Genomic DNA, 26977 nt, shown 5'->3' with positions numbered 1-26977 from the left:
TTATGTAACATATATGAGATCTATTCCCTTCCCCATTAATTCATTATAATCTCTTTGACATAGTATTATTAATTATAATCTCTATTTAGATTTATGCTTAGATCACAAAAGAGGAAAAAGGACTGCAATTGAATTCTCTTTCACAATTGCACACTAAGTGAAAAGCAGTATGTTGTGTGTTGGTAAAAACAAGGTTAGTTTGAGAATCATAGGCTTTAAGATTAAGATCTTAGAAAAAGTCCAACTCTGAGAACCTCTGAGCAATTCTGCTCCTAACAGGGTCTCTCTCCCTCGGCCTCAGCTCAGGGGCCTCGGCTCTTCTCAGCCTAACTCATATCTAACTACAATAAACAAGCTGATGAGACGGCACGGCGTCACACGGCGCAACATCAGCCTAACGTGTTTACCTGGTCAATAATTGGACTGATGTCGCTAAAAAGAATATCACATTCAGTCGAAAACTAATCTACGTTGTGAAACTGTGTAAATACCTCTTTGGTTGTGGTCATGGCTCCTAAGTAGTCCTGTGGTGATATGATATGATATTCTGTAACCAGTATGTATGATAACAGGTTTGGCTAACACGTGGACTTTGCTGTCAGGTATAAGAACAACATAAAGCATTAACACTACATCTATAATTTAAAAGTTCAAAGCAACCGTATTGAATATGACGAGGAAACACGCTTTCTGAGTTCACCAGATTAAACGTAACATGTTTGGAGATATCTAACAGAAGGCCTTGGTTGCAGGGGGTCACTAGGCTGGAGGCAGCAAAGTCTTTCTGTTCTTGGACACAGGGTTTTGCATGGCCACACAGAAAGAGAGAGAGAGAGAACGAGAGAGCGAGAGAGGCAGGGAGATAGGGCTGGTTAACGTTTAACCCACCCAGCTTGTAAAGTAGCTCCAGGACAGTGAACCTTTGGAGTTTGATATGATGTGATTACAGAATCACCCCAGTGACATGTTGCCCAGTTCACCAGAATGAAGGACTGAGTCTTCCATGTGGTGATCTTCTGAAAATTGCTCAGGTAAGTCACAACTTTCTCGCTCTCAGACTTAGGAAGCAGCTTAGGAAGATGTTCGACTGACTCCGTTTTTTTCAGGAGTATTTTGCATTTGTTTGTCACCAGTGAACTGATGCCAGGCTCCATAATTATTGTAACGGTAGGACAATAATAAGCGACAGGCACTTGCATGGCCACCAAAATGGATTAACTGTACTCAGGATGACGGATGGAATGTAAAGAAAGAGAATCAATACTTCCTTTATGATGGCTAACGCTGACGAGCACACTGTACGCCGCTTATTTGCCTAGTTCAGCTGATAAAGCCGAGCAGAGCGGTTTCTCATAGTGGATCTGCGTGGATGATCCTGAAATGTGTCCAGTAACCATGGCTGTGTGTTCGCTTGGTGATAAATGTTGTAATGGAAAAAAAGATAGATTCACCACATAATCAATGATAAAAAATTAATGACTTTGTTTAGTACAAGCATAATGGCATTAGGCATGGATTTAACTTCCTTGAAAATTAAATTTTCACCCACAAATAAATGAGTTGCGCAATTAAAAAGAAAAGCATCTTCATATCGTTCGTTCGCACGCGAAGCAGGGCGAGTGTTGCTTTTAGGCAGCACAGGACGTAGTGGCCTTCAGTTCAGTGTGTATTTAAGCTTTGGTCAACAAAGCCCCAAAAAAAGCAGGTACTGATCTAAGCTAGATAAGCTGCCGTCTAGTTTATCATGTTTATGCAAACGGTAACCAGGCTAGAGTGGAGAGCACTGCGGTTAGCCCAGGTCTCACTAATGGACTTTTCACCTACTGTATTATGGCCATCTCTATAATGTGCAGCCTAATGCTTAGCCAGATTCTTTTATAAAAGGTGTTTACCCATTTTTTTTTGTCAATAGAGCTTGATCGTTGGGAGACTCATAATGATTTTTTTTTTTCGCTTGAATCAATCGCTATGGTTGCTAATTGCCAGCCCACCTTCTGTTTCAATGTTAGCCATCACTGATTGTTCTCTTTGTCCAAATTGAAAAGCCTAATGTCTCCTATCAGCTCTTGTGTGTTTTTTAGTGTTGCGAACAGAAATGAGGATCGGTATGGCATCTTAAACTTGAGTGTATCATGGCATGGTGAACAAAGAGCTTTTCCTGTTTTTGGTGGCACACATTCGTCACGTGTGAAACAATCACAATGACTAAGTGCAACTATAAATTGAAACATACTGCAAACTGCAGCCTCATCTCATCTCATCTCATCTCATCTGACCCTCAATGCTGGAGGAGTGTGCCTGGTTTTCATGTCCTCGCTTTGATCAAGTAAAGCTTAAAAGAGACAAAGACAGGCACTTCATTGATTATTATATGACAAGTAGTCCATCTTCTTCGCATGTGATTCAATCAAGCTGGTTACGCAATAGGCTCAGTGTGATTGGCTGAAGGAAGGAACACTTCTGGCAGAAAGATATTTCGGGAGATTCATTTTCTGGATCCTGATTTAGCAGAGTGGGGAGAGAAACATAATGTCAACCGCTCGCTTTTAGCAAATACAGTTGTGCTGGTTCACGCCGGTTAATAATTACACACCGGTCCTTGACCTCCTAGAGCTGAGAAAATGTCTCGGTGTGCACTCATAGTGCTAATACTAATAACTATTAGAGAGTGGAAATAAACACAAGATCTGGTTATTCATGAATATCTAGGAAAGTGGGACTGACATGGATGCAAGTACATATCCTACCAGATGCTTGGTACACAGCTGTTACTGTTTATTTGTTTATCTGCTGAATATGGAACACCATTAGACAATTCTCCACTGTGAACTGATATTTATTTCTTTAATGGCTAAGTAAAAAAAAAATTAAAAAAAATCACCGGTTGCATCCCGACGAAGGCGAAATTAAGAGCTGGCATGGCTTCTGAGCATGAATCAGCATCTCTGCCTTGTCATTCACTTGTGTTTGAACTTTGATTTAATTTCAGTGAGCACCCCTAATTTTGCTGATTTATTGCTGATAATCACTCACAATGGAAACCAATCAAAAATGCGGGGATGGACTGACTGGCACGCAGAAAGAGGCTGCACTGCGCACTCTCATCCAGCGCACAGGATATCAATTACACCAGGTAGGAGCCACCACCGACAACAGACTACAATATCCAGCATGCCGTGCCTCGGGCTAAAGTCGAGGGAGAGATAGGTTTGGGATGGAGGCAGTGTGAAACAGCATAATTATACAGGCTAAATTCACACACTGTTTTGACACATATGCAATATAACATATGTTGGAAATATGACCATCCCCAGGTTTCCCTGCATTAAATGCAATGATAAAACTTCCACTAATGCAAAGACTTAATGATGAATTATACAGTACCATCCTATGTTACAGAACAGAATGGTGTTAGTGTTACAACTCAGGGTTGTGATCATTTCTCTATAATGGTGTGTTTTAGAACTGTACAAAATTCTAAATACATTTAATAAAGCAATGAACCTATTTTAGATTTATGGGTACTATCAGTAATCAGCAATCTGAAAAAATAAATCAAATCATAATTTGTCTTTTCAAATAAGGGGTGTTTAAGTCAAACCAGGACTTTTGATTGTGTAGAATAACAGAATACAGCTGAGAGTAAAAACTCCCTTTATTTCTCTATATAATCCCCTGATACACTAATGCACTTATCCCAGGGTTTCATTAGTGCTTGGATACCATCAAGGTAGCAAGTTTTTCTCAGTATGCCTGGAGCCATGATTGAAGCGCCTGCTTCATGTCTGGAACACTGGAAACCCCAAAATGTGGAAATGACTTTGGTTGTAGGACGAATGTTGCAATAACTTACATCTGTGTTCCTGTAATGCACACGTGGTGTTCAGGATGATGACAAATTATTCATTGATTTTCAAGGCTCAGACAGTTCACTTGCAGGATGTTCACGGGAGCGACTGCAATGGATGCCGAGCCACCATTCAAAATGTTTGCACCATATATATGTCTTCTGTAAATGTTAACAATTTTTATATACGTTCATTCAAGAGAAATTTCATCACAAGTCCTGGTTTGGATTTTTGTGGTCTCTGCAAATCCATTACTCAACAAAGTACCAAAATTTCTGTGTTATATTAAATTTAATATATGTTATATTAAAATTTATATAAAAACTGACACTTTTGAACCATACTGTATACACGTGATATGAAAAGATTTTAAAATGTATATTTTAAACAGTAATCCATAGTGTTATGAGAAGGATTCCTTAATAATGACCGTATAAGGACATTGCAGATCTAATTCCAAGTGGAAACCTAGAGGAGGATTTGACAGACACATTTCACTAAAAAAATAATTCAGATTTTATTTATTGAGATACTCAAATTACGTTTCTTTTATGGTGTCTGAATTCAGAATTCAATATAGTTCATAAACAATATGCACGAGAAGAAATACTGTACTACTGGGAGCTCTCAAGAGTATCTAGCACCACCATGTGCTGAAGACCTAGCACTGCCGTCCATGCCTGTATCTCTATTCGGCTACAGTGAACACTGCTACCAATACATTTTACACTGTATAGATTGTTATTGTTTATTATAACCAGAATCACAATAGTGATAGTAAATTGGTTAATCGCCGTCAATGAGCTGGATGAGGTGTTATAAGAGGCACAGAGGCACTAAGTACAGTATATGTTTCAGCTGCAAAATCCTCCATCACTCCGTCCTTGCAATGATTAACGGTATCTTTGAAAGCACAGGAGTGATATAGTAATCTCCACCTGCTGATCTCTGGATATTTAATGAGATTTGCATGGCTGTCTATCACAGTTCTTGTCCGTCCTTTAGGAAAATGGCCAGAGAAGATATGGAGGTCCACCACCTGATTGGGAAGGCCCACCACCAGAAAGGGGCAGTGAGATCTTTGTGGGCAAATTACCTCGAGACCTCTTTGAAGATGAGCTGGTACCTCTTTGTGAAAAAGTAAGACATTTTCCAAGACGTTAAACTACATTTGTTGGTAGCCTAAACCTGGTGAAATAATATTTTTTGGTTATCTGAACCTGTTTTTAAAAAAACATTTATGATTATGTCTTGTTTTTAAAATATCATTCTTGAATAAAGGTTTTCTTATGTACTTTAAATTGGTACCGCAATATATTGAGAAAGGTTATAATGCTGGTAGTTATTTTTGTTTTTTTCTGTTTATAGTTTGGCAAAATATATGAAGTACGGATGATGATGGATTTTAACGGGAACAACCGAGGTTACGCTTTTGTCACCTTCGGTACAAAACAAGAAGCCAAGAACGCCATGAAGCAACTCAATAATTATGAAATTAGGTACAAAAGGACAAAGTGTAAAAAAAAAAAACAATTATGATTGATTTTGAGATTGCAGTGCCCTGCTAACTGCATGAAATTCTCCAATCTTGCTTTAGGAACGGTCGTCTCCTGGGTGTCTGTGCAAGCGTGGACAATTGCCGCCTATTTGTGGGAGGTATCCCCAAAACCAAGAAGAAAGAAGAGATCCTGGCTGAAATGAAGAAGGTGACGGATGGTGTGGTGGAGGTGATCGTTTATCCCAGTGCCGCCGACAAGAGCAAGAACAGAGGCTTTGCTTTTGTGGAGTACGAAAGCCATCGTGCTGCAGCCATGGCCAGGAGGAAACTCCTACCAGGTAAAAAAAAAAAAAAAAAAAAAACACATCTTTTACTTTGTATAATTCATTAAATCTGCAAGGCCGACTGATGGAACAATTTGAGACTGTTTGTGTCCACAGGCCGGATCCAGCTGTGGGGTCATGCCATCGCTGTGGACTGGGCAGAACCAGAAGTGGAAGTGGATGAAGACACAATGTCCACTGTAAAGATCCTGTACATCAGAAACCTGATGCTGGCTACAACAGAAGAGACCATTGAGAAGGAGTTCAATGCCATCAAACCTGGTAATTCAGTTATGCTTATCAATCTCAGTCCAATGGGTTCTCCTGAGTTGGATCAAAATGTATAAAAGCTTGTGGCATGGCAGTGGAATGGGGAACCATGTGTTTGAAACCATGATTTCTAGTTTCTTTTTACACCCTTTAAAAATATGCCTGTGAGTGGACAACTTACTCTAGATCAGTGCTCCTCAACCCTAGTCCTGCACATTTAATGTTTTTTTTGCTCCCACCATACCTGATATAACTAATTTGCTAATCAACAGCCTCTTCTAAATACTGTAGGAATGGGTGTGATAACGCAGGATAAACCCTTAAATGTCCAGGGCAGGGGGTCGTCCAGGATCATGGTTGAGGACCACTGCTCTAGATTGCCTTTACTGTACAGTAGGTGTGAATGAGTGTGTGAATGGTGGCTTGCACTGGACTGGTATCTCATTCAAGGTGTATTCCCAACTCATGTTCTTAAGACAGACTCCAGATCCTTGGTGCGCAAGTGGTTATTAATGATAGCTCCTGTTATATGCCTCTGCTTGTATAGTACCTTTTCTAAAATGTTATTTTTTTATCATTTTGCTTTCCAGTTTTAATTAAAATCATGAAGAACTCTCGGTGGCATGATTAAAAGATATATGTGACGTCCTTACAGGTTCAGTGGAGAGGGTGAAGAAGATCAGGGACTATGCTTTTGTACACTTCTCTCAGAGAGAAGACGCCATTGCAGCTATGAATGCATTAAACGGAAAGGTGAAGCAACTTGTTGTCATGGCTACATAATCTACATAACGTAGCACATTTTAAACAACTGACCCAGTCGTTAATAAACACTTTTCCGCTTCAGGTGATTGATGGCTCCCCTATAGAAGTGACGCTGGCTAAGCCCGTGGATAAGGACAGTTATGTGCGTTACACTCGTGGCACAGGGGGACGAGGGACGGCCCTGCTGCAGGGTGAATACGCCTACACACTGGGTCAGATGTATGACCCCTCAGCTGCCTACCTGGGTGCCCCAGTGTTTTATGCACCTCATGCTTACGCAGCTTTGCCCAGTCAGTTCCGCTTCCCCACTGCTAAAGGTCACGTGAGCGCTCGGGGTCTGGTGCGTCCACCCTCTGTCAGAGGTGAGTGTCTTACACGAGTATCCACAAATCAGCATTTCTGAGCAAGCCAATCCCTGCAAAATCCAAATCAACAACTTCTGATCAAATGTATTTTTATTACATAAAATTTCAGGAGAGTTTATATTTATTAACATTTATTAATGATTAATAATTATTTTAATAATTTTTAGACTGTGTGTACAATGGTACAGGAATAATGAATAATAAATCGTTTCATAGTACTGTGTGACTTTCTTGTCAATATGGCATTTGGTGAAGCCCTTGTTTTCGTGAATTTATTCTCCATGCCTGCATAATACAGTCATGTGATTTAGTAGAAATTGAGACATCAGCATCAATCTGCGAATAAAATGACATCACAAATCAGAGCCTGTACTGTGCTGGCTTGGAGCTTTCTAAATCTTGATCGAAACCCAGGTGATTTCTGGTGATTTGATTCGATTCAATGCCTTCTTGCATTCCTAGAAATTTACATGAATATGCCTGTAGGGGCGGCAGGTGTGCGGGGGCTGGGCGGTCGAGGCTACCTCGCCTATGCGGGTGTGGGCCGTGGCTGCCCCACATATCAGCTAAAGTCTGACAAACACCCTGAGGACAAACTCTACGACCTCCTCCCGGGCATGGAGCTCACACCCATGAACCCTGTTACCCTGAAGCCACAGGGAATCAAACATGCTCCACAGGTAAACACAATGTCACGTGACTATTTATCTGTTTATCTTGATGGAATTAATTAATTGTCTGATATTCATCAGTTTTTTTGTTAACTATGAAATATGGTATAGAGTCTGGAATAGAGATAAGCAAAACTGTCACTAAACTGTGCGATGTTTGCTTGGCCAATGAATAATTCTCAACAACTCTCTGGAAATGTATGTAATGTATACAGTATGAATCCATATGCCACACCAACTCATCATTATAAAACTGTACAAACTGTCTATTTCCTTCTTAGTAATTTCTTTCAACTGAAATTAAAACCCTACATTTTTGGGAGAAAAAAAACTATCATGGAAATTCATATAAATCCATCAAGGAATATTTATAACACCTGTATTTATTGATGAGCTTAAATGTGTAAGCTATACATTTATACAATATCTATACAGTAATGTGTTCCCTTGTACAGATCTTGGAGGATATTTGTCAGAAGAATAACTGGGGTCAGCCAGTGTACCAGCTTCACTCTGCCATTGGACCAGATCAGAGGCAACTCTTCCTTTACAAAATCACCATCCCTGCTCTGGCCACTCAGTACCCTAATATGTAAGCAGAAATCTTCTCAATTCCTAATATCACACCAACTAACTTCAAGTTCTCTCTCACTACATCCATAAATAGTCTTTCTCTAGACCTCCTGCCTGGCAGTTCCAACCTCAGCATCCTTCTACCAATAGTTTCACAATCTCTCCTCTGAACATGTCCAAACCACCTCAATCTGGCCTCTCTTACTTTATCTCCAAAACATCTAACATGGGTTGTCCCTCTGATTTTTCCAGTATAATTTGGAATTAGTAGGAACTGGTTGTCTTTGAACAGGAAACACCCTCTCGTGTTTCCACTCATTAGTATATTGCGCTCATGCTCCAGTTAGATGAGGATATAAAGTTTCTTCTAATGAGGATAACTTAGAATGAAGTAGTGTATAAGGTGCACCGAACCCAACAAGTAATATCTCTCCGCAGGATGCAGGGTCCCAGGAGGTTAAAGCCCCCATATTTTTCTACTTCTTACTTTTGTAACATGGGAGCTCAGAGCTTTTACAAGCCAAAGTATGTCTGTTAATTTTCCACCTGAAATACCTTTCAGAAAAAGCTTTTTTAAAACCTTAAACTCCCCCTGATTTACACCTCTTCCTGAACGTGCCATTTCAGTGTCTGTGTAAATAAATTATTACTGAGCTTCGCCTTCACTAAAGAACAGCGGAGCTGAGCAACAAGCGGAGGGAGGGTATCTAATGATGAGGTCACGTTAGGGGGAAAATCTCATGAGATAAAATAAGATAAGATAAGATATATCTTTATTTGTCCTGCAGCAGGGAGATTTTTGTTACAGCGTCAAATTAGCAAATAGTTTTATTTTCAAACAAATTGCACTAGGATAATATTGCAGTTTAAAATGGTGTTGCACGGTTTCTCTTGCAATGAATTGTACAAGGGTAATATTGCATAGTTTAAAAACTTTGTTATTGCACAGTTCTGTTGCAATGAATTGCACTAGGACAATATTGCACAGTTTGAAATGGTGTCATTGCACTGTTGCTAATATACACAAAAATATTATAACCCTAACCATAACCCTAACCCTTCTCTTTGGGAGTGACAAGGATGGATAGGATCCAGAATGATTTCATCATAGGGACAACCCATGTTAGATGTTTTGGAGATAAAGTCAGATTGAAGTGGTTTGGACATGTTCAGAGGAGAGATTGTGAATACTGTATATCAGTAGAAGGATGCTGTGGTTGGAACTGCCAGGCAGGAGAAGAGGAAGCAGAGGAGAGAGTAAGACAGAGGCAGATGATTCGCTGTGGCGACCACTGAAAGGGAACAGCCGAGAGACAAAGAAGAAGATGAAAAAGATTTTGTAACTATTGTAAAAATTTGGATATTGTAACATTATATAACAGAACACAATAGTGAAATATGGAGCCTAGTTCACGGGGAACAGCTCTGATCGACAGTCTAATAGCAGCAGCGAGATAAGACCTTCGATATCGCTCCTTTAGACACTTAGGATGTAACAGTCTGTCGCTGAAGGAGCTACGCGGGGATGTAACTGTTTTATGCAGGGGGTGAGAGTTATTCTCCTATTTGGCTTGTTTAAACCATGGCCAACACAAACACTTGTTTTGTTTGTACACACTCATACTGATGACCCTTCTGACTGTCTAAAAAGGACAAAAAAGTCAAATTTCCATAATAAGCCCCCTTTAGGAAACTTGTTCATTAAAACTGTTAGTCATTGTACTCAACTGTTTATCACTTTATAAAATAATGTATTAATTAGAATAATGCAATATACTGATTACAATAAGGACAACACATATTGTTTCAGCATTATCAGTCTTAGTCCATTTGAAGCTGATATATGATTTAGCAATTTCATGATCAACTAAACAGAAATAATGCGTGCATGTTGAATTAAATTCAAAACTTTACCGCAGAATCCAAACAGTCATCCACACAGTAAAAAGTCTTTATAGTTATTGCTATAGTTGGGGCAATTAATTGAATTTTATTTGAATTATTTTAATCCGACTTTTGGATTAGGCACAAAAATCTAACTAATGTTCCGTAAAATCATTTTCATTTGTAGACATCCATTCACCCCAGCTAAACTGTGTGCAGCAGTAGATGAAGCCAAAGTCCACGCAGCCGAGCACACACTTCAGACTCTCGGTTTACACACAGAGGGCGCCGATACTTCTGCTGCTGCCGCCGCCGCCGCCGCCGCTGCTGCTGCTGCTACTGCTGCTGTGGCATTCCCAGGTATGTAAGGTCTGTAATATAACTTTTTATATTAATGTTAATATTATTAATGTTACATTACTGCATTGAAGCCATTTCGAGCCTAAATTTAAGCAGGCTAAGCAAATGTTCTCGATCTGATTTGATCAGCCTGAAATTGATTAAATCACTATGATCAGATGTATGTGGACACCTGACCGTCACGTTCATATGCGTCTTCCTCAAACTGTTGCAGCAATATTAGAAGCACACAAGTGCCTTAAAGTTTTTTTTTTTTATATGTGGTAGCATTTAGATTTCCTTTACTTGAAGGCCCAAACCTGTTTCAGCATCACAATTCCTCTGTGCTTAATGTAAACCTCATGAGACCAGGGTTTGCTAAGTTGAAGAGCTCAAGGGCCTAAACAGATCACTGAACAGATCCCTGACCTGTACCCCACTGAAGACCTTTATCTAAAGAAAATTCTTCCCAGAAGAGTGAAGCTGTTATAAGAGCAGCCGGAGATTAAATCTAGAATATAAAAAAAACACATGTCACTTGATTGGCGAAGTGTCCACATACATTTGACCACATAGCGTAAAATTCTCCATAAATCTTCACCAAATTCATTAGAAATTTTACCATGTTACCTATACCATAGTATATATGGTACTGATTTGCTAACACACTATGGTATATACTGTACTTCGGTACAAAGGAAAATGTGCCATAATATTTACATGGATACTGTCAAACATACGTTATACATGTTTATATTATAACGGCATAATGGTAACGTTTATATAGTAGCGTGTAATTGTATGTATGTAACATTAATTAAATATCATAGAATATGTTGAAACTATTAAGATTGCATACAACATACCATAATCAACATATATAACATGGTACTTTCAATGACAGGTGTATTGTGGTACACATCATAGAACTACCATGGTGCCCACTGAAGAGCTATAGTACCTACATTTACATTTTTTCACATTTAGGTATTTGGCAGTTGATCTTATCTATAGAGACTTACAAACGTGCTATGAACTTTCCATAATTATATATATCTTTACACAGGTTACAACTAAGTAGTGTCAGTCAAACACTACTGCGAAGTTTTGTTTTTTTTCATGGAAAAAATTACTCAACTATCTAAAAAACAGATAGGTCTTTAGTCGTCGCTTAAAAATTCCCATTTTATTACCACGGTATTTACAAATGTAAAATAGAACATACCATAGTACTACCATGGTACCCACTGAAGTGTCATAGTACCTATAGTGCCTGCCATGGTAATGTCTGAAATACTACTGTTTTTACCGTTTTTAACCTTCCCAAGTTCTCCCACACCACCCCACTCCTCCGCTCCCTGCACTGGCTTCCTGTAGCTGCCCGCATTAAATTCAAAACACTGATGCTTGCCTACAAAGCTAAAAATGCCCCCCCTACCCCCAAAAAAAAAAACCTCTTCCCAGTTGTGTTGGACTAATGGCACTTAGTTATTAACCTAGTTAACCCAGTGTAAGTATGTATCCAGTGATGTAAACTTTAAAGCACTTTTTGTAAGTCGCTCTGGATAAGAGCGTCTGCCAAATGCCTAAATGTAAATGTACTGTAATGCTATTGTATGTACTACATTTCACTCTAATAGACTATAGTGCATACCATACCAAAATGTCTAATAGGAAAATGCCCCCCCCCCTCCATATTTTGGATGCCTTCAGCATTGCTTTACAATGTAGGAAAAAAAAATCAGGAACAACCATGGAATTTTAAATGGGAATGAATAAGATAAAACAAAAAAATTTGAATACATAAGAGAAGGTAAAATTTGTATTTGTAAAATACAGTAAATGTTAGATTAAGTTTACTTCTGTGTTAGATAGCTAAACTTGTACACAAGTTCTTGCCATGATAAATAAAAATGTTTTTAGATTTTTTTCTTTTTTTTAATTCTGTTTTGTTATTACTTAAACTAAATGTGGTATGCATAATTTAAAGTCTTAAAAGGAAACAAATTGTTACTCCATTACAATAACATTAATTTCTTCCCATACCTATTTCCAGGTTATGCAATCGCCAACACCGCTGGCACTGTGGGTGCTTCTCAGCTCAAACAAACTCTGTCTCTGGGGCAGGACCTGGCAGCCTATGCCACCTACGAGGGCTATCCAGCGTTCGCCGTCACTGCCCGTGGAGATGCTTATGGCGTATTCTAAAAACCCAGAAGTAGCATAGTGTCTGAGGCGACCATTCATATCTGGAATATCCATTCTCTATGAATGAATGAATGAGTTTTGTCTTTAGTTGAAGAGAGGTGAATGCTAATGTTGCTTGAATGTTGTCCAGTTCACCTTTTGTTATAAAGAACGCAAGTCAGGTTCTGTCTTAAAATATATTTTATATAAATTATCTAGGAGAAATAAGTCATTAAAATGTTTTTAAAAGAGACAAGGTTGTAAAACTTGAACCTTTTATGGAATTTCAACCGAGGTCTTTTAGGGTTATTAAAACTGCCTTTAAATGTACAGTTGTACAAACACACTGCTTCATTGTTAAGGATGTCATATTGCCATATAGCTTTGACATAGATTTCTTTCTATTTAAGTTTTGTGCTATTTGTGCAAGTGTTTCCGTAGTTACTTTTAATTAAAAAAATATCTACAAGTAAATATAACAAAAACCTATACATACACTTTCATATTGTTATGCATTTTGTCGGTTCTGTTTTCTATTTTAAAACTTGTCATTAGATTCGTCTTTTTTTTTTGCGTCATATGTTTTTGGTTTCTCTGTGCTATGACATTTATAATAATGTTTCCGAGCTTGCTACCTACTAAAACCTTTAAAAATCCCGCCTCATCTTTTGTCGGATGAAGAATGTGACATTGTGTCAGATACCTAGATGCCTGAACAGTGACAGTATTAAAGTGTGTTTAGCACTTAGAACTTATTTTTATACCTGAATTCCAACGCTATTTGTAAGACGTTGTTTTGGGATATTGAAAATCATCTGTCTCAATGACTGGCATAAGAACTAGAGAGGAAATCAGAAGAGGGCCACGGGGATGTTTTAGAAATTCCAAACATCTCTGTGGTGTGTAATGAGAGGGAGAAATGGAATAATTTGGATGTGTTGACTGGCTATTAATAAATTCTGTTCAATTCTGTGATTTTTGTTATTTAATGTTTTTGTGTGCATATGGAAATGAATTGTTCCTTCACTCAGATTTTAAGGAATAGTCAAAAACTATTTATTTCATACAGTTCAAATACACACAGATACACACTCATCATGGTAATCATCACATCAAGCATCCAGCTTATTGAACTCTCTGATGGCAGCACTAGTGAGCAATCAAAAGGAATAGAATGTTTTGGTGACTTTAAACGTATCTGATGTGCCCTCATATGGAGTGATCACAGGAATGATGAGATTGAGCTTTTTGGAGTGTCCAAAGTGACGAATCCTGTAGGTACCTGCGTTTGCTGAGAGAGGAATATGCCACTCCACTGTGGCGTTGCTCAGACCACCTGTCCCTTTAATCCAGTAAAATCTAATAGATATAGATACAGTAGTTTAGTTATGATCTAATCTCTATTTGTCATCATTTTTGACCTTTAAACCTGTCTCAACTCTTCACAGAAGTTATTTCAAAACTAAAACCGCAAAACCCCCTTCAGACATGGGATCCTTTATAACCTAATTAACTAAGCACCTAAGGGCATTCACAATAGCTCAGGTAGGAAAGACAAATTACACGTTTCTGATTAAGTTTTGACGTGAGAACGCTGAAGTAGCTGAACCGGAGACTTTATAACATATTCCAAGCATATGCATTCAAGGGCAAGATCAATGTTATGTCTGGTTCCTAAACAAACCATACATCAAAGTAATTAACTGACTTTTCTATGAAGGTAACCCTTGATTTTTTTTTTTTTATTGTTTTATGTCACATAAAAAACAGAGGTTTGATTTCTGATTTCAAGCCCATATCCTTTCTACTAAATTTAAAATTTTATTTGTCAGTCATAAACAATACAATATGCAGTTAAATGCCTATACTAAACAAGATTATCAATTAAAAATAAATTATGGAATAAAATAATAATAAAATATAGAAAAAACTTCAGCTGTAGAAAATATAGAAGATTAGAACAAAAAAAAACTTAGCTGTACAAAACATAGATGATATGGCTGTACAAATATGGAAAATATAGAAACTGTTGTGGAAATTGACCTAGAATTTAAATAGAAATGTCCGGGGAGTGTGCAACTATGCATAAATGTGAAGATGCAATAACCATACAGTAAATGTGCATTGTGCAAAAGTGCATGAATGTGTAATTAGCACTGGTTTTCAGTTAAAATCCTATGACTATAACAAACTATTAAACTAAACTATTCAAGTTTTGGATGAAATTTCTACCTGTTGCATTTAAAATTCTGACCATTGAGAAGATGTTAGTTAATTGCCCATTACAGCGGTTCAGACAAGCTAAGGGGTTTGCAAGGGGCATTCAAGACTTATTTCTTGTGAATGAGGGTGTAAAACCAATTTTAGATGAACGTTTAGCGCTCATGATGCTTGTTTACACACACCACTTTTTCATTAAAGGACGTCAGCTGGGAGTTATTGCTATATTCCCCATACAGTTCTGTCCGCAAAACCATAAACAGATGCAATTTATTACAGTAATTTATAAATATTTCTAAATAAATATTGCTATTTGCTGTTAGCCTAGATAAATACAACCGAATAGTAAATAGTACATTTGATAGTTACATATCACAGTATCACAAATCATATGTAAATAATTGCAATGTAATGGTTTTGATCAAACCAGCAGGTTTAATATCTTACAAATTATCAGTGGTGTGATACTGTATCTGACAATATGGACCTGACTCAGCTTCTGCCTTATCACTTGTAAGATAACTCAGTGCAAAGAACACCACTGGGGAAGTGATCTTATAAATGGCCAACTTAATCATTTTAATTTAAAAAATATAAATACAAAAACAAGCATATTAGTAAATGGCACATTATACAGCACATGATAATTATCCATATATCAAAAATGGACGTTAAAGCTCCTCTACCTCGTCTCCCATGATGCATCTGTATGAACAACTTCCCATGTGCTGGTTGATGTGAGAAGTTTCTCCACAGTGACAAAGGTCTTGTCTCGCTGAAATCAGAAGGATCACTGATTAGGGCTTGTATAGCCTGCAGGTAGGTTAACCATGTACAAGAATATCAGTTGCCTCACCATGTCTCCAGAGTTTCTGGGGTTTCCAGCAACAAAAGTAACAGACGCGACCTCTCCCTGCACAAACAGAACATTCGTCCAGCCATGAAAGCGAAGTCTGAATAATTTTAGTTTGTGTAACTAGTTAGAGTAACCAGAATCTGATCGACTCACCACTTTATAAACAGGATTGACCTGCTCCAGGACCTCACCGAAGGTAATGTTACTTGGTGTTTTATCTACAGGAACGGCCGCTAGCAGTGAGAACAACTGGCTATTTTTGAAGAAAGGAGGCTCGGGACCTTTTGGTATTTCTCCAGTCTTGCCCTGTTATACAGAAGAACATTTAGTCAGACTGAGTTGTGTGAAAGCACAACTAAGAGAACCTAGTCAGAATTTGTTTATCTTTAGTAACCGACAATTTCAGTGAGCAACACTGGGTGTGAGGTGGGAATACAACCTGGATAGGATGCAAGACCCTACCCGAGCACAATGCACATAAGGGGAATTTTGGGCACCAAATCCACCTATTGGTATGTTCTTGTAAGCTGGAAGCCTAGAATCCTAAATCTTTCGTCACAAAAATCTTTTGTTAGCTACAAACACTTTAATAGTGATAATAATAATAATAATGTTCTTGCCTGTGCGATGGCTTTGGCGAGGCCACGGAAGTTCTGAATGTAGGCCGAGAGAGTGTGAGGCCCATAGATGGTGGAAGCACCTTCATAGCGCTGAACCTATAAACAAACATAACCTCTGTGTCCCATACATTATATACAAAAACATGTATAATGTTTGAAACTAAAAAAAGTCCTTACTCGAAGTAAGCATATGTTAATACTGTACATTCTAAGTATTTTGGGGGGATTAGGGTTAATTAAATAATTAATAATTTATTTAAGTATTACCTTTACTGATTAATGTGTGCAATTTTTATTCTAAGTCATTACATTGTCCTTCTTTAAGCATTACAGAAATATCAAATCTTAATGATTTTATTTTTTTCTTTTGCTCAGTTGTCATTTCAACCAGTGGGATTTTCTTTTAATGCTATTTATCTTTATTTGTGATTTGGTATGAGTACCTAGCTACCTACATACTGCTTGCTAGTACTAATTGCTCCTTATATAATAAACCTTACTCTCCTTTACTAAAAAGAAACAATCTGATCTTATGTCAAATTTAGGTCGAAGTTATATCACCAAAGTTGAACATCAAGAAGTTTTTTAGATATTGTATCACTGTTGGAAATTAATTATATAAATGTTACAATAATTACAGTTGGGCCAGGAAAGAGATTAAATTTGGATCTTTTATTAATTTATTGGAAACTAACTTACATTAAATCTTGGTGAAATACCTGTAAGTCTAAACAAATCTTTGAAACTAAAATGCAGAAACAAGTATTTACACTTCTAATTGCACATTATAATGACACAATACCTCTATTTTCACTATTAAAAATTTACTTTAAAACCTCTTAACTGTCACAATACGGACCTCATGTGGGCCCATTTTTGTACATTTATATTCCACATTGGTATACTTTCCATACTTATCAATTAGCATTAAATTGTTGAGCCATATGGACTCTTAGCAAAATCTATGAACAGTTAAGGAGTTAAATAACTTTTCAGTACATTCAGATAAATGGCTAGAAACTGATACCTGGTACTCCTCGTAGGTGGCAATGTAGTGTGTGTAGATGTTGCAAAGACCAGTAACAACCACTTCCGTGTTGGTAAAAGCCTTATTCATCTCCAGTTCCTAAAACAGACATATATGAAAGATCATTATTACTTTAACACTTAATATTTTCTTAATGTTGAACCATAGTTCAAATTAAATAGGTAGATCTTAGCAGATGCATAATAAGAATGGAGATGATCATTATTGCCTTAAAGTTTAATACGTTTTAGTTCATAAAAATATTGTGTCATGGTTGTAAAAACATTTGTTTCTTAGAACTTGGCAACATCCTTACCGTGCTCCAGTAAGGGTTTACCACTTATATTTCTATAATGTCTATAAAGTGTTTTCTAACTGAGATTCTTTTTGGTGCCACCTCTCTTTATGACACAACAACTATGAACAGGGTACCATTATTTTAACTTCTTTTTATGCTAAATGCTGTTTTTCTTACTTTTTCACTTTTTTTAGGTTCATGCTCTTAACTTCTTTTCATGCGACATCACTATGCGTGTTTCGTTAACACTTTTCAAAAGCTTAACGAGCTCTTATGAATACATGAGCTTATGGACTGTTTATAATTAATTAATTAATGTCTCTTTAATTGACTTGAGTGAGTGAGGATGTAATTTTTTTTTTCTTGGACTTTTGGCCACAAAAGGCTGCAGCATTGCCACAATTTGTCAGAAACACAATTTCGTGGCAAAATTGCAGACACTCTTTCTACTGTATATTGTAATATTATTTTTGTAACACCTTATTAGAACATTTTAAATACTATATAGGTGGCTAAGTCTCTAGGTTGTTCATTTGAGGATCTGAGGATCTGCGTATCTGACGATCCGGGTTTGAGCACTACTATTTTTGTGTTGCCACACCTCATGCTATCCAGCCACTGCATGCATGGCCAGTCCCAAGCCCGGTTAGAAAAATAGGAGGGTTGCATCGTAAAACCTGTGCCAAAGTTGGGCCACATCAGATGGTCTGCTATGGCGACCCCCTGATGGGATCAGCCGAAAGAAAGTTTACCAAACATTACATGATTCCATTATAACGTGCTCATTACTCTAGGTACAGTAGTATGCGTGCATGTTCTTACCTGTTTAACTGCCTCTCTGATCCTTCTTCCTGACATAGTGCTAGAATAAATACAATGAAGACAAAATATCAAACTGTACACTTGACTTTGCTGGTTTAATACAAATCTAATGTTATTGTGTCTGTTACGACTCACGTCACTTCTCCTGGAACTGCCACTATGGCCACTGATCCAATAGTGATGATCTGTACATCCACTATTTCCGGGTGCCATGGAAGTGGCCAGTTCATCTGGAATCAAAGTCATTTCTTAATGAAGGATGTACAGAAATTGGTCTAGACATTATTTGATTATAACTTCTTACCTCTCCAGTGCTAAAGAGAATAGGCTTGGGGTTTTGGCAGTCCTCAACTTCTTTAGAAGGTTTACCCAAGATGGCATCCCTAATACCATCCCAGAATGGATCTCCTTCAATTGCCCCTGTGGACATAAATATCACATATGAAATTTGAATACTTTTATACCCCATAATACGACGAAATTAACACAGTCACATTTAGAAAGTGGAAGACCACCACAAGTTAGTTTAAAATAAAATTGTGCAGTTTGTCAGTTCATTTGATTGCTTCTTACAGTACACAACTTTCAAACCCACAGCTTAAACAGTGTTCTCTCATTACAGATGGAGGAGTAAAATCTGTCACATGCAGTACATCAGCAAATAAAATCCAGGAACTATGCATCCATTAAATTTCAAAGCTTCATCGTCAGCACACTGACTTCTGTAACTGCTGAGTCATGCTGCTTCAGATAAGCAACTCATCTTAAAATCTATAGATGCTGCCTCTCTTTTATTTCTAATGGGAATACCTTTGATATTATATGAACCATAGTGACTAGAAGTGGATTGCTGTTCAGGAATTGTCATGGCTTCTTGTAGAAAAAAAGAAAAAACTCTTTCTAATCCTTAGACCTCTGCAAGTTACGAGCCAGCCTCTAACGAAATCTCTTTTATGATCTCAAGACAAGAGCAGTAATAAGCCTCCAGGATCACTGGCTATTTGATGTAACCACAATATCAAATTGATATTTTTGAGATGTACATACGTAGTTCTATAGCGCTTACATTTTGAAATGTACAGTAAATACACTAGGAGTGTTAAATGCCATATGAACAATTTTACAGCAAACTGCTATGAACAGCATTTTTGGATGTTTACTCATTTTTGCAAAGTATTTTTCTCTGACAAACAAGGTTGTTTATAACAAAACTTTTAATTTAAAAACAGCTATATAACTTTATTTTTTATGGTTTAAACTTCTACAATTTAGGTAAACTACACATAGCAGCCACATTGTAGAGCAAAAGCTGATGCACAAATAAATAAATGAATAAATAAATGGTTCATATATATTGTTATTTTAAGTCTAAGAAGTTTTCAGGGTTTATCATGGCAATTTCAATGCGCAGAACTATTTTTATACTATACCTATTCATATTAACATTAACATTTTTGGCATTTGGCAGATGCCCTTATCCAAAGAGGCTAACATACAGTAAGTGCTTTGAAGGTTTTTTTTTTTGTTTTTTTTTAATGATTACATCCTGATACTGCTTCACTAGATTACTAACTAAGACTACAACAATGTCTAAGAGACTTTTTTTTTCTTTATTGTATTAGTCTTGCGCTGCAGTGGGTTGGCTCCCTTTCCAGGGTGTCCCCTTGGATAGGCCCCAGGCCAACCTGTGTCTACATAGGATAATCGATATGGAACATAGATAAATCTACTATCTCTAACCGGAAGTCATTTCAGTGTAGACGGACTTTTTGCTTAATTCTCCCTGAATGGTAGTACTGGTTTGTAAACAGCCTGCTGCATCACGCAGGTGATGATTTGCAAAAAGAAAATTGAAGCACAGAATCTGTGGCTAATATGTCGGATCCTACAACAGAAGCAATTACTGTTTTGTGAAATGTGTTTCTTCGCCTTCGCTAATATGAACAATAACTAACTCAAGGGAATCTCACGGATCTCACGAGACCAACATTCCACAGGCCACAATTGACAATCTGATCAACTCTATGCGAAGAAGATGTGTTGCACTGCATGAGGCAAATGGTGGTCACACCAGATACCCCAATAAAGCAAAAAACTGCACATTCCAGGGTGGCCTTTTATTGTGGGCAGTATAAGGTACACCTGTGCACTACTCATGATGTCAGATCAGCATCTTGATGTGGCACACCTGTGAGGTGGGATGGATTATCTCAGCAAAGCAGAAGTGCTCACTATCACACATTTAGACTAATTTATGAACAATGTTTGAGAGAAATGGTAATATTGTGTATCTGGAATGAATTTTAGATCTTTAAGTCCATCTCATGAGCAAAAACAAAGGTGTTGCGTTTATATTTTTGTTGAGTGTATGTATATGTGAGTGTTTCATATATGTGTATGCATGTGTTTTTTCATATATGTGTGCATGAGTGAAGTTTGATTTAAGCCCTATACGGCGCCTCATACATATCTGTAGTACACCAATATGCAGTTAAAATTAAAACCCAAACTGGAAAATTAGAACTAAAAAGATCTAATGGGCATTTAGAGTAAGCAGGAATAGCAGTTACTGAATATTTAAAATGAATCGCAGTCCTCTAACATGTTGAAGAGCATGATTGCATGATGGAAACGTCAGCAGAAATGAGTACAAAGGTCCTCTTTCTAAGGGGCTAATTTCATTAGAAAAGAAAAGATGTCAGGACACTTTCTATCACGGTGTTCCATTACCATAATATACACACTCTACATCCAGTATACATTTAAGTTGAAGCTTTGATCTTTTGTTCTTGCTAACTCTTGAGGAGACATTAATGTCTCTTTGGTCTGGGTCTCATTTTTGAGAGCATGGTGTGTATTCGGATTCTGGCTTTTGTTCTCATACTGCATTCTCCTTCTTCTATGTTGGAATAGTACTCATCTCTTTCCAAGCTGTCTCTTTAATGGCACAGATAAATTTGTTGTTTTATGTATATATCCATGTTTTTCAGATGAATTTGAACAGAATTTTTATATTTTCCTTTTTCTGTTCTACACTTAACCATTTTGAAGAAAATACAGCATGTATGTAGTTTCAATATGAATGACATTTACTGCTTTTTATATTGTATACTCCCTCAGTTCATTAGTCATCTGAAATGACAAGCCATTATAAAATGGGCTCCGAGTTTGATTTTCCACTTCTGGTCTGTGTGCATGGAGGTTGCTTTTCTCTTTGTGCTAGGTAAGTTTCCTCTGGGTACTCTGGTTTCCTCCCTCCGTCCAAAGACATGCAGACTAGGCTGATTGCTGGTTCCAAATTGCCCATAGTGTGTAAATGAGCATATGAGTGTGTGTGTGTGCGCGTTCTGTGATGGATTGGCACCCTGTCCAGTGTGTACCTCGCCTTGTGCCCTAAGTTTCCTGAGATAGGCTTCATGCCCCCCGTGACCCTGTATATAGGATAAAGTGGTGAAGACAGTGAGTGAGGGATTGATTGTGTTTAGGTCTGGGTCTTGACATGGTTGGTCTGACATTGGTCTGGTCGTGGAGAGTTTCTGGTCTGGGTATGGGTCTCGTCAAACTTGAGGGGACTTGCCTAGGTCTGAGACTGGTCTGGTTAAGCGTATAAGACTCCTGGTCTGGTTCTCCAACCTGAGGAAACTGTCCTGGATTGCTCCTTCTTGGGAGGAGTTGTCTGGGTTGTATCTTGACTTTGACAAGTCTCATCCATAAGGAGGCTGGTCTGGGCCTGGGTCTTATACCCTGAGAGGACTGGTCAGGGCCTGGATCTCAACCTTGCATGAACTGATATGGGTTTCGGTCTCATTCCTGAAAGGAATGGTCTGGTGATTAGTTCTAAAAGGACAGGCTCTGTTTTACATCACAGTTTTGAAGATACTGGTCTGGGTCTCAGTCTTAAGGGCACTGTCATAGGTCTTAATGATGAGAAAACCTGGATCTGGATCCTGACCATTTGGTCATTGGTCTGGATTTAGGTCTTGAGTGCAAATACAGTGGTGTGGGTCCTGTGTGGATTGATTTTGTTTTCATTCAGGGATTCCAGACCATAAATCTAGGCCATACATGACCTGGGTCATAAAATGGTGATTGATGTACCTTGTGTGAAGTTAAGGTCTCCTCCTCCATCTATCGTTCCTGCAGCAAAGCTGTGGCCAAGTGCAGGCTTACACGTCTTGGCCTGGTAATAGGATGTCAAAAAGTTAAAATGTTATGCTAGAGAATACCCTATACCATAAACTTGCTAATGTAGTATTTTTGATTTACTGCTCTAATAGGGGGGAATGGAACTTGAAAGTAGGTAACACAAAGGTAAATTTGTTTACTCAAAGTTTACTCACATTGTGGGTGGAGTTAATAAGTACTGTTACGTCCGTCATGTTGACCCACTGATGTGCAGTATGGAGACTGCCATAAATCTCCTGCTGAGCGCTGCCATAAAGTTCCTGCATATCATATATTGTTATAATATGCAGTGTGGAAGATAAGCCTACAACGTAATTTAAAAAACTATTGACTTATTCGGAATACCTTTGCTTTTTTGTAGATACTTTCTCCAATAATCCTGGTGCTTTCAAACATGTCTTTACCCGGTCCAAAAGCAACACACATTTTAGTCTGTGAAAATCAGAGTTAAGATTAAAGCAATAAAGAACTGACAACCAAATACGGGGTTCCTTTTTTATACTAAACACTAATCTATGCAAAGCAGGAGTGGGAAAACACTACAGGTTATCATTATTTTTACTCACCCCACCAATGGGACATGAGCTGTTGATATAATCACACTTCTCCCAAGTATTCACACAATATGGTCCACGAGTGTTGGGAGAAGCGTCTCCACTGTTACTGGTGGGAAACGCTGCTACAAATGGGCCCTAAAGGGCAATGATACAGTACAAGATACTCTGGAAATGCTTTCCCATTTATTTGATAATAGTTTTATATTGGTATATATTACACATGTTGTAGCACTGAGAATCAAACTTAATAAAAGGTCCATAAAGAAATAAGACATCTCACCTCACCAGGCAAGGAGCCAATGTTCTTTTCTTGTTCAAACAGATAGGCTGCGTAGCCCAGATTGTCCGAGTTCACCATGCGATTAGTGTAATTCATACTGACTGGATGAACAGCAAACCAGCTGGGAAGAATACCGAGGAAAGTGTCCATGTTTAAATATAAATGTATTATTTTTTAGGGATTGTAATTTAATATGTGCAGTACCGTGCAAAAGTCTTGATTTCTCAAGACTTTCTTGTACAGTGTTTTAATTAAGTCCTAAGGAATAGTTCTCCAGGCTTCCCGGAGAACTTATTTTTCCAGTTTCAGAGGAATGTTTCACTTGTTAAGCCACAAGGTGGCTTGTGAATCATTTAAGTATTTAACTTAAGCCATGAACCCGTGCAAATGATGGCAGATGTTCATGTTGGTGATGTTGCATGCTGAGCGGTTGGAACAGACGGGAGGGGAAATGAGCCTGCTGCTGAGGTTGATGCTTAAACTGGCAATTGTTTTTATTGTATCTTTAGGCACTTTGTTTGAACATTTGTTCCCATTTTCTTTAATTTAATATTCTGTATTATAATTTACAGGTTTGAAGCCTCTATACCTGAATATTCCCATTCCATTGCCATCCTGATCTGTGAACTTCAGGCTTACAATCTGCTCATCTGTATTGGTTTTGTACCTGTAGATAAAATAACCAACTATCACCCATAGTTACACATTTAACATAGCGCTTCTCCAAAGACATTATTTATCTATCCAGTTAACAATTAGCCAACTAAAAGTAAATAGTTAGCAAGTACATACTATGATAAAACAAAATGTTGCTTAATGGGTCACACCATCCAATCATCAATTACTTTCCTATAAAAGCATGTCCTGAAGTGTTTCCTTTGCCTTTACACAATATCAATTTTTTTTTAAATTCTCTTGTACATTTATCAGTTTATAGTTAAATGTTTTGGAGTGTTTGAGAATCAGGTTTCGTATTTATTGCTTATGCTATAGTTTGAAATAGCTTACATTTCTGTATGCACATCACACATAATACCTTCTTCTTTCCTCCTCGGGGTTGTTCAAGTACGAGTGAGGACTCCTGTTGTAGTTACTGTCCACAACATTTCCTTTGTTCAAAAAGATTCTCCCAGGCCTCATGCTTTTATGCGCCTCATCAATGCTCTGTCGAGGCAGATCACGGACATTGCATAAACATTAGACAATCAGTACATATTACTATTCAGAATGATAATGAGGTCATTTGTGCTTGTTATTTAGTTTTGATTACAGCAGGACGGAAGGACAGAATTAAAATTATGAACTCGTATAACACACCTTCACAATTCCATCCACGATTGCTTGGATAGAGGGCTTGATGTAGCCTTTACTGGTGATCATGAAGAGGGTGTACTGGAAATAGCCTGCTGGACCAGAGTGCGTATGTGTGCCACTGAGAACTACGTTGTCTTGCCTGTAGAGAGCCCCATATTTCACTTCGAGTGCCTTGAGCACCTAGAAGAGCCCTGTCAGTGTGAGATATGAACCAGCACGAGCTCTAAATCAATGCTGGAGATTTTTTTTTTCTTTATATATTTGAATTACCTCCAGTCTCAGTCTTTGTGAGACCATGCCTATCTCGGCACTCACGAACACCACTCTTTTGCTGCCGTCATCGACAATGAAGGCCCGGCTAAACAACCGTGTGTGGATTCCTCCTGCAGACTGATCAGGATTAGCATAGCCCATCTTTTACCAAAAAATAAAGGAGAGAGAAAGAAGAAAAAGAACAAATCTTGTGAGTTTAGACAGATTTTTGCTTAGAACACCATAGTATGCTGGTGTACAGTATGTCTCTTTCATTATACAGTACATGTATGCACAGTGTTTAAATGATTTTATAAAGCTTATTATGTTATATACTGTATTTTCTTAGGGAAACTTCGGACTTGCCATTGCGTTCCACATAACTTTTTTTAAAAAAAATGGGTGGAAAATTGATTCAGTGATCTACTGTATCTGATGCAGTTCCTCTATGACTCTACAGGTGGTACTCTAAACTATTTACACATCATCCTGTGTGGTAGGAGCAAATTATTTGCAAAGTTTGTTTAGAATTGTAACAAAATCTGAAAAAAAATTATTTCGAATTAGGATATTTATAAAATTGTTAAAAAAAAAATCGGCACCTAGGCATCAAGATAATATCATATTGTGTGGTCTCCGGCAAGAACAATTGGTGTTGCTAACTTCCCAATTTGCTGCTAGATTTGATGGCCTTCAGCAACCAGAAAATTTAAATATAATTTAATATAATTCCTACTTACCAGAGGCACATCTGCTACTGGTCCAGTACAATCTGCTCGACCCACTCCAATCAGATAAAAGTTACTTCCAACACTCCCAGGGGTAATGGGCTCTTCTGTAGTCTCTGTGTTAGAAATTATAAAATCATGTCCATTAAATGTTATAATTTCTACTTTAAAAAAGAATGCAAGATATTTCTCTAAAGCTTTTAAGTATCCCATTTCATCTGCAATAAGGAATGAAAATACTGTATATAATGTATTATTTATCCTGTAATATCATTAGAAGAAAATTAAACCAAAGAGCATGACTCACTGTGCACGTCTGACTTAACGTCAAGAGTTAATATGGTTATAAATCCCAATACGACTCCAGTCATCAGAACAAACAGAACTATGAGCGAAACCTCCAAAGTGGTGAGATTACAGCATAGTGATTTCCGAGCCATGCTTCAACTCAGGATGGACACAGACACACTGCAACAAAAACACAACTACTTTCACAACATGAACATGAGAACACAATTTCTCAGATACCTAATACTTCTAAGAATATAATAACACACTATAGCAGTAATAATAGTGGTGTAAATATTTGTAAGAGAAAATAGAGCAATAATGAGATACTGTATGGAATGTATATATATATATATATTTTTTTAATGGAACTTACAGTGAGCAAGCCGGCTTCACAACCAAATCGATATCTCTGGTGAGAAATACCAATGGCTTTTGCCCTCATAGAGCAAAGATCTTATTCCCTCCTTGGTGCAAAGGTAGCTTAGAGTCACTATTTTATGGCTATTATTCAATATCTTTTAGGTGAAAACCACCGTGTCTCTCTTGTGCTTGTATTATAATTATAGCTATATTAAATAAAGAGTAAGTGATATCAGGCTCCTCGTGGAAAAGAAAGTCTGTAGATTTATACAGCTTTTAGTAGATGTTATTGATAGAAACATAAACTAAGGAGAGGAACACATTTGTCTACATCACCGCACTTGAGTTTTAGTATCACATAGATTGCTATTGATTGACTGTATTGGTGAAAGAGGCTTTACAACCCAAACTACAGATCATGTGACAGGAAGGCAATGGATAATG

At 37.7% G+C, this 26977-nt stretch overlaps 2 protein-coding genes across 4 annotated transcripts; one reads left to right on the top strand and one right to left on the bottom strand.

Moving 5' to 3' along the window:
- The first annotated feature begins 939 nt into the window (after positions 1-939).
- On the top strand, positions 940-13698 carry a1cf (apobec1 complementation factor). 3 transcript variants are annotated; one of them, XM_053510750.1, is made up of 12 exons: positions 940-1031; positions 2990-3133; positions 4854-4988; positions 5217-5347; positions 5446-5684; positions 5787-5951; positions 6595-6692; positions 6787-7066; positions 7556-7749; positions 8196-8332; positions 10385-10557; positions 12593-13698. In XM_053510750.1, the coding sequence occupies exons 2-12, from the start codon at positions 3035-3037 to the stop codon at positions 12742-12744; spliced, it is 1803 nt and encodes a 600-aa protein (XP_053366725.1). In that variant the 5' UTR covers positions 940-1031; positions 2990-3034; the 3' UTR covers positions 12745-13698. The 3 variants fall into 3 exon arrangements, with proteins under 3 accessions (XP_053366725.1, XP_053366724.1, XP_053366726.1); XM_053510749.1 differs by having other exon boundaries at positions 7532-7749; XM_053510751.1 differs by having other exon boundaries at positions 7532-7749; positions 10385-10566; positions 12593-12726.
- Positions 13699-13775: 77 nt separating this feature from the next.
- asah2 (N-acylsphingosine amidohydrolase 2) lies at positions 13776-26607 on the bottom strand. The gene is made up of 21 exons (XM_053511828.1): positions 26547-26607; positions 26190-26350; positions 25895-25998; positions 25173-25316; positions 24906-25082; positions 24625-24752; positions 24178-24255; positions 23589-23709; positions 23318-23443; positions 23097-23183; positions 22907-23011; positions 22665-22746; positions 18871-18986; positions 18702-18796; positions 18567-18606; positions 17447-17545; positions 16420-16515; positions 15953-16105; positions 15800-15856; positions 15630-15718; positions 13776-14082 (listed from the first exon to the last, which is right to left on the bottom strand). The coding sequence occupies exons 2-21, from the start codon at positions 26320-26322 to the stop codon at positions 13884-13886; spliced, it is 2229 nt and encodes a 742-aa protein (XP_053367803.1). The 5' UTR covers positions 26323-26350; positions 26547-26607; the 3' UTR covers positions 13776-13883.
- Between the last annotated feature and the right edge of the window lie 370 nt (positions 26608-26977).

This window comes from Clarias gariepinus, chromosome 14, assembly GCF_024256425.1.
Source record: "Clarias gariepinus isolate MV-2021 ecotype Netherlands chromosome 14, CGAR_prim_01v2, whole genome shotgun sequence".
Taxonomy (NCBI): Eukaryota; Metazoa; Chordata; class Actinopteri; order Siluriformes; family Clariidae; genus Clarias; species Clarias gariepinus.
This window is presented reverse-complemented; position numbering and strand designations above follow the sequence as displayed.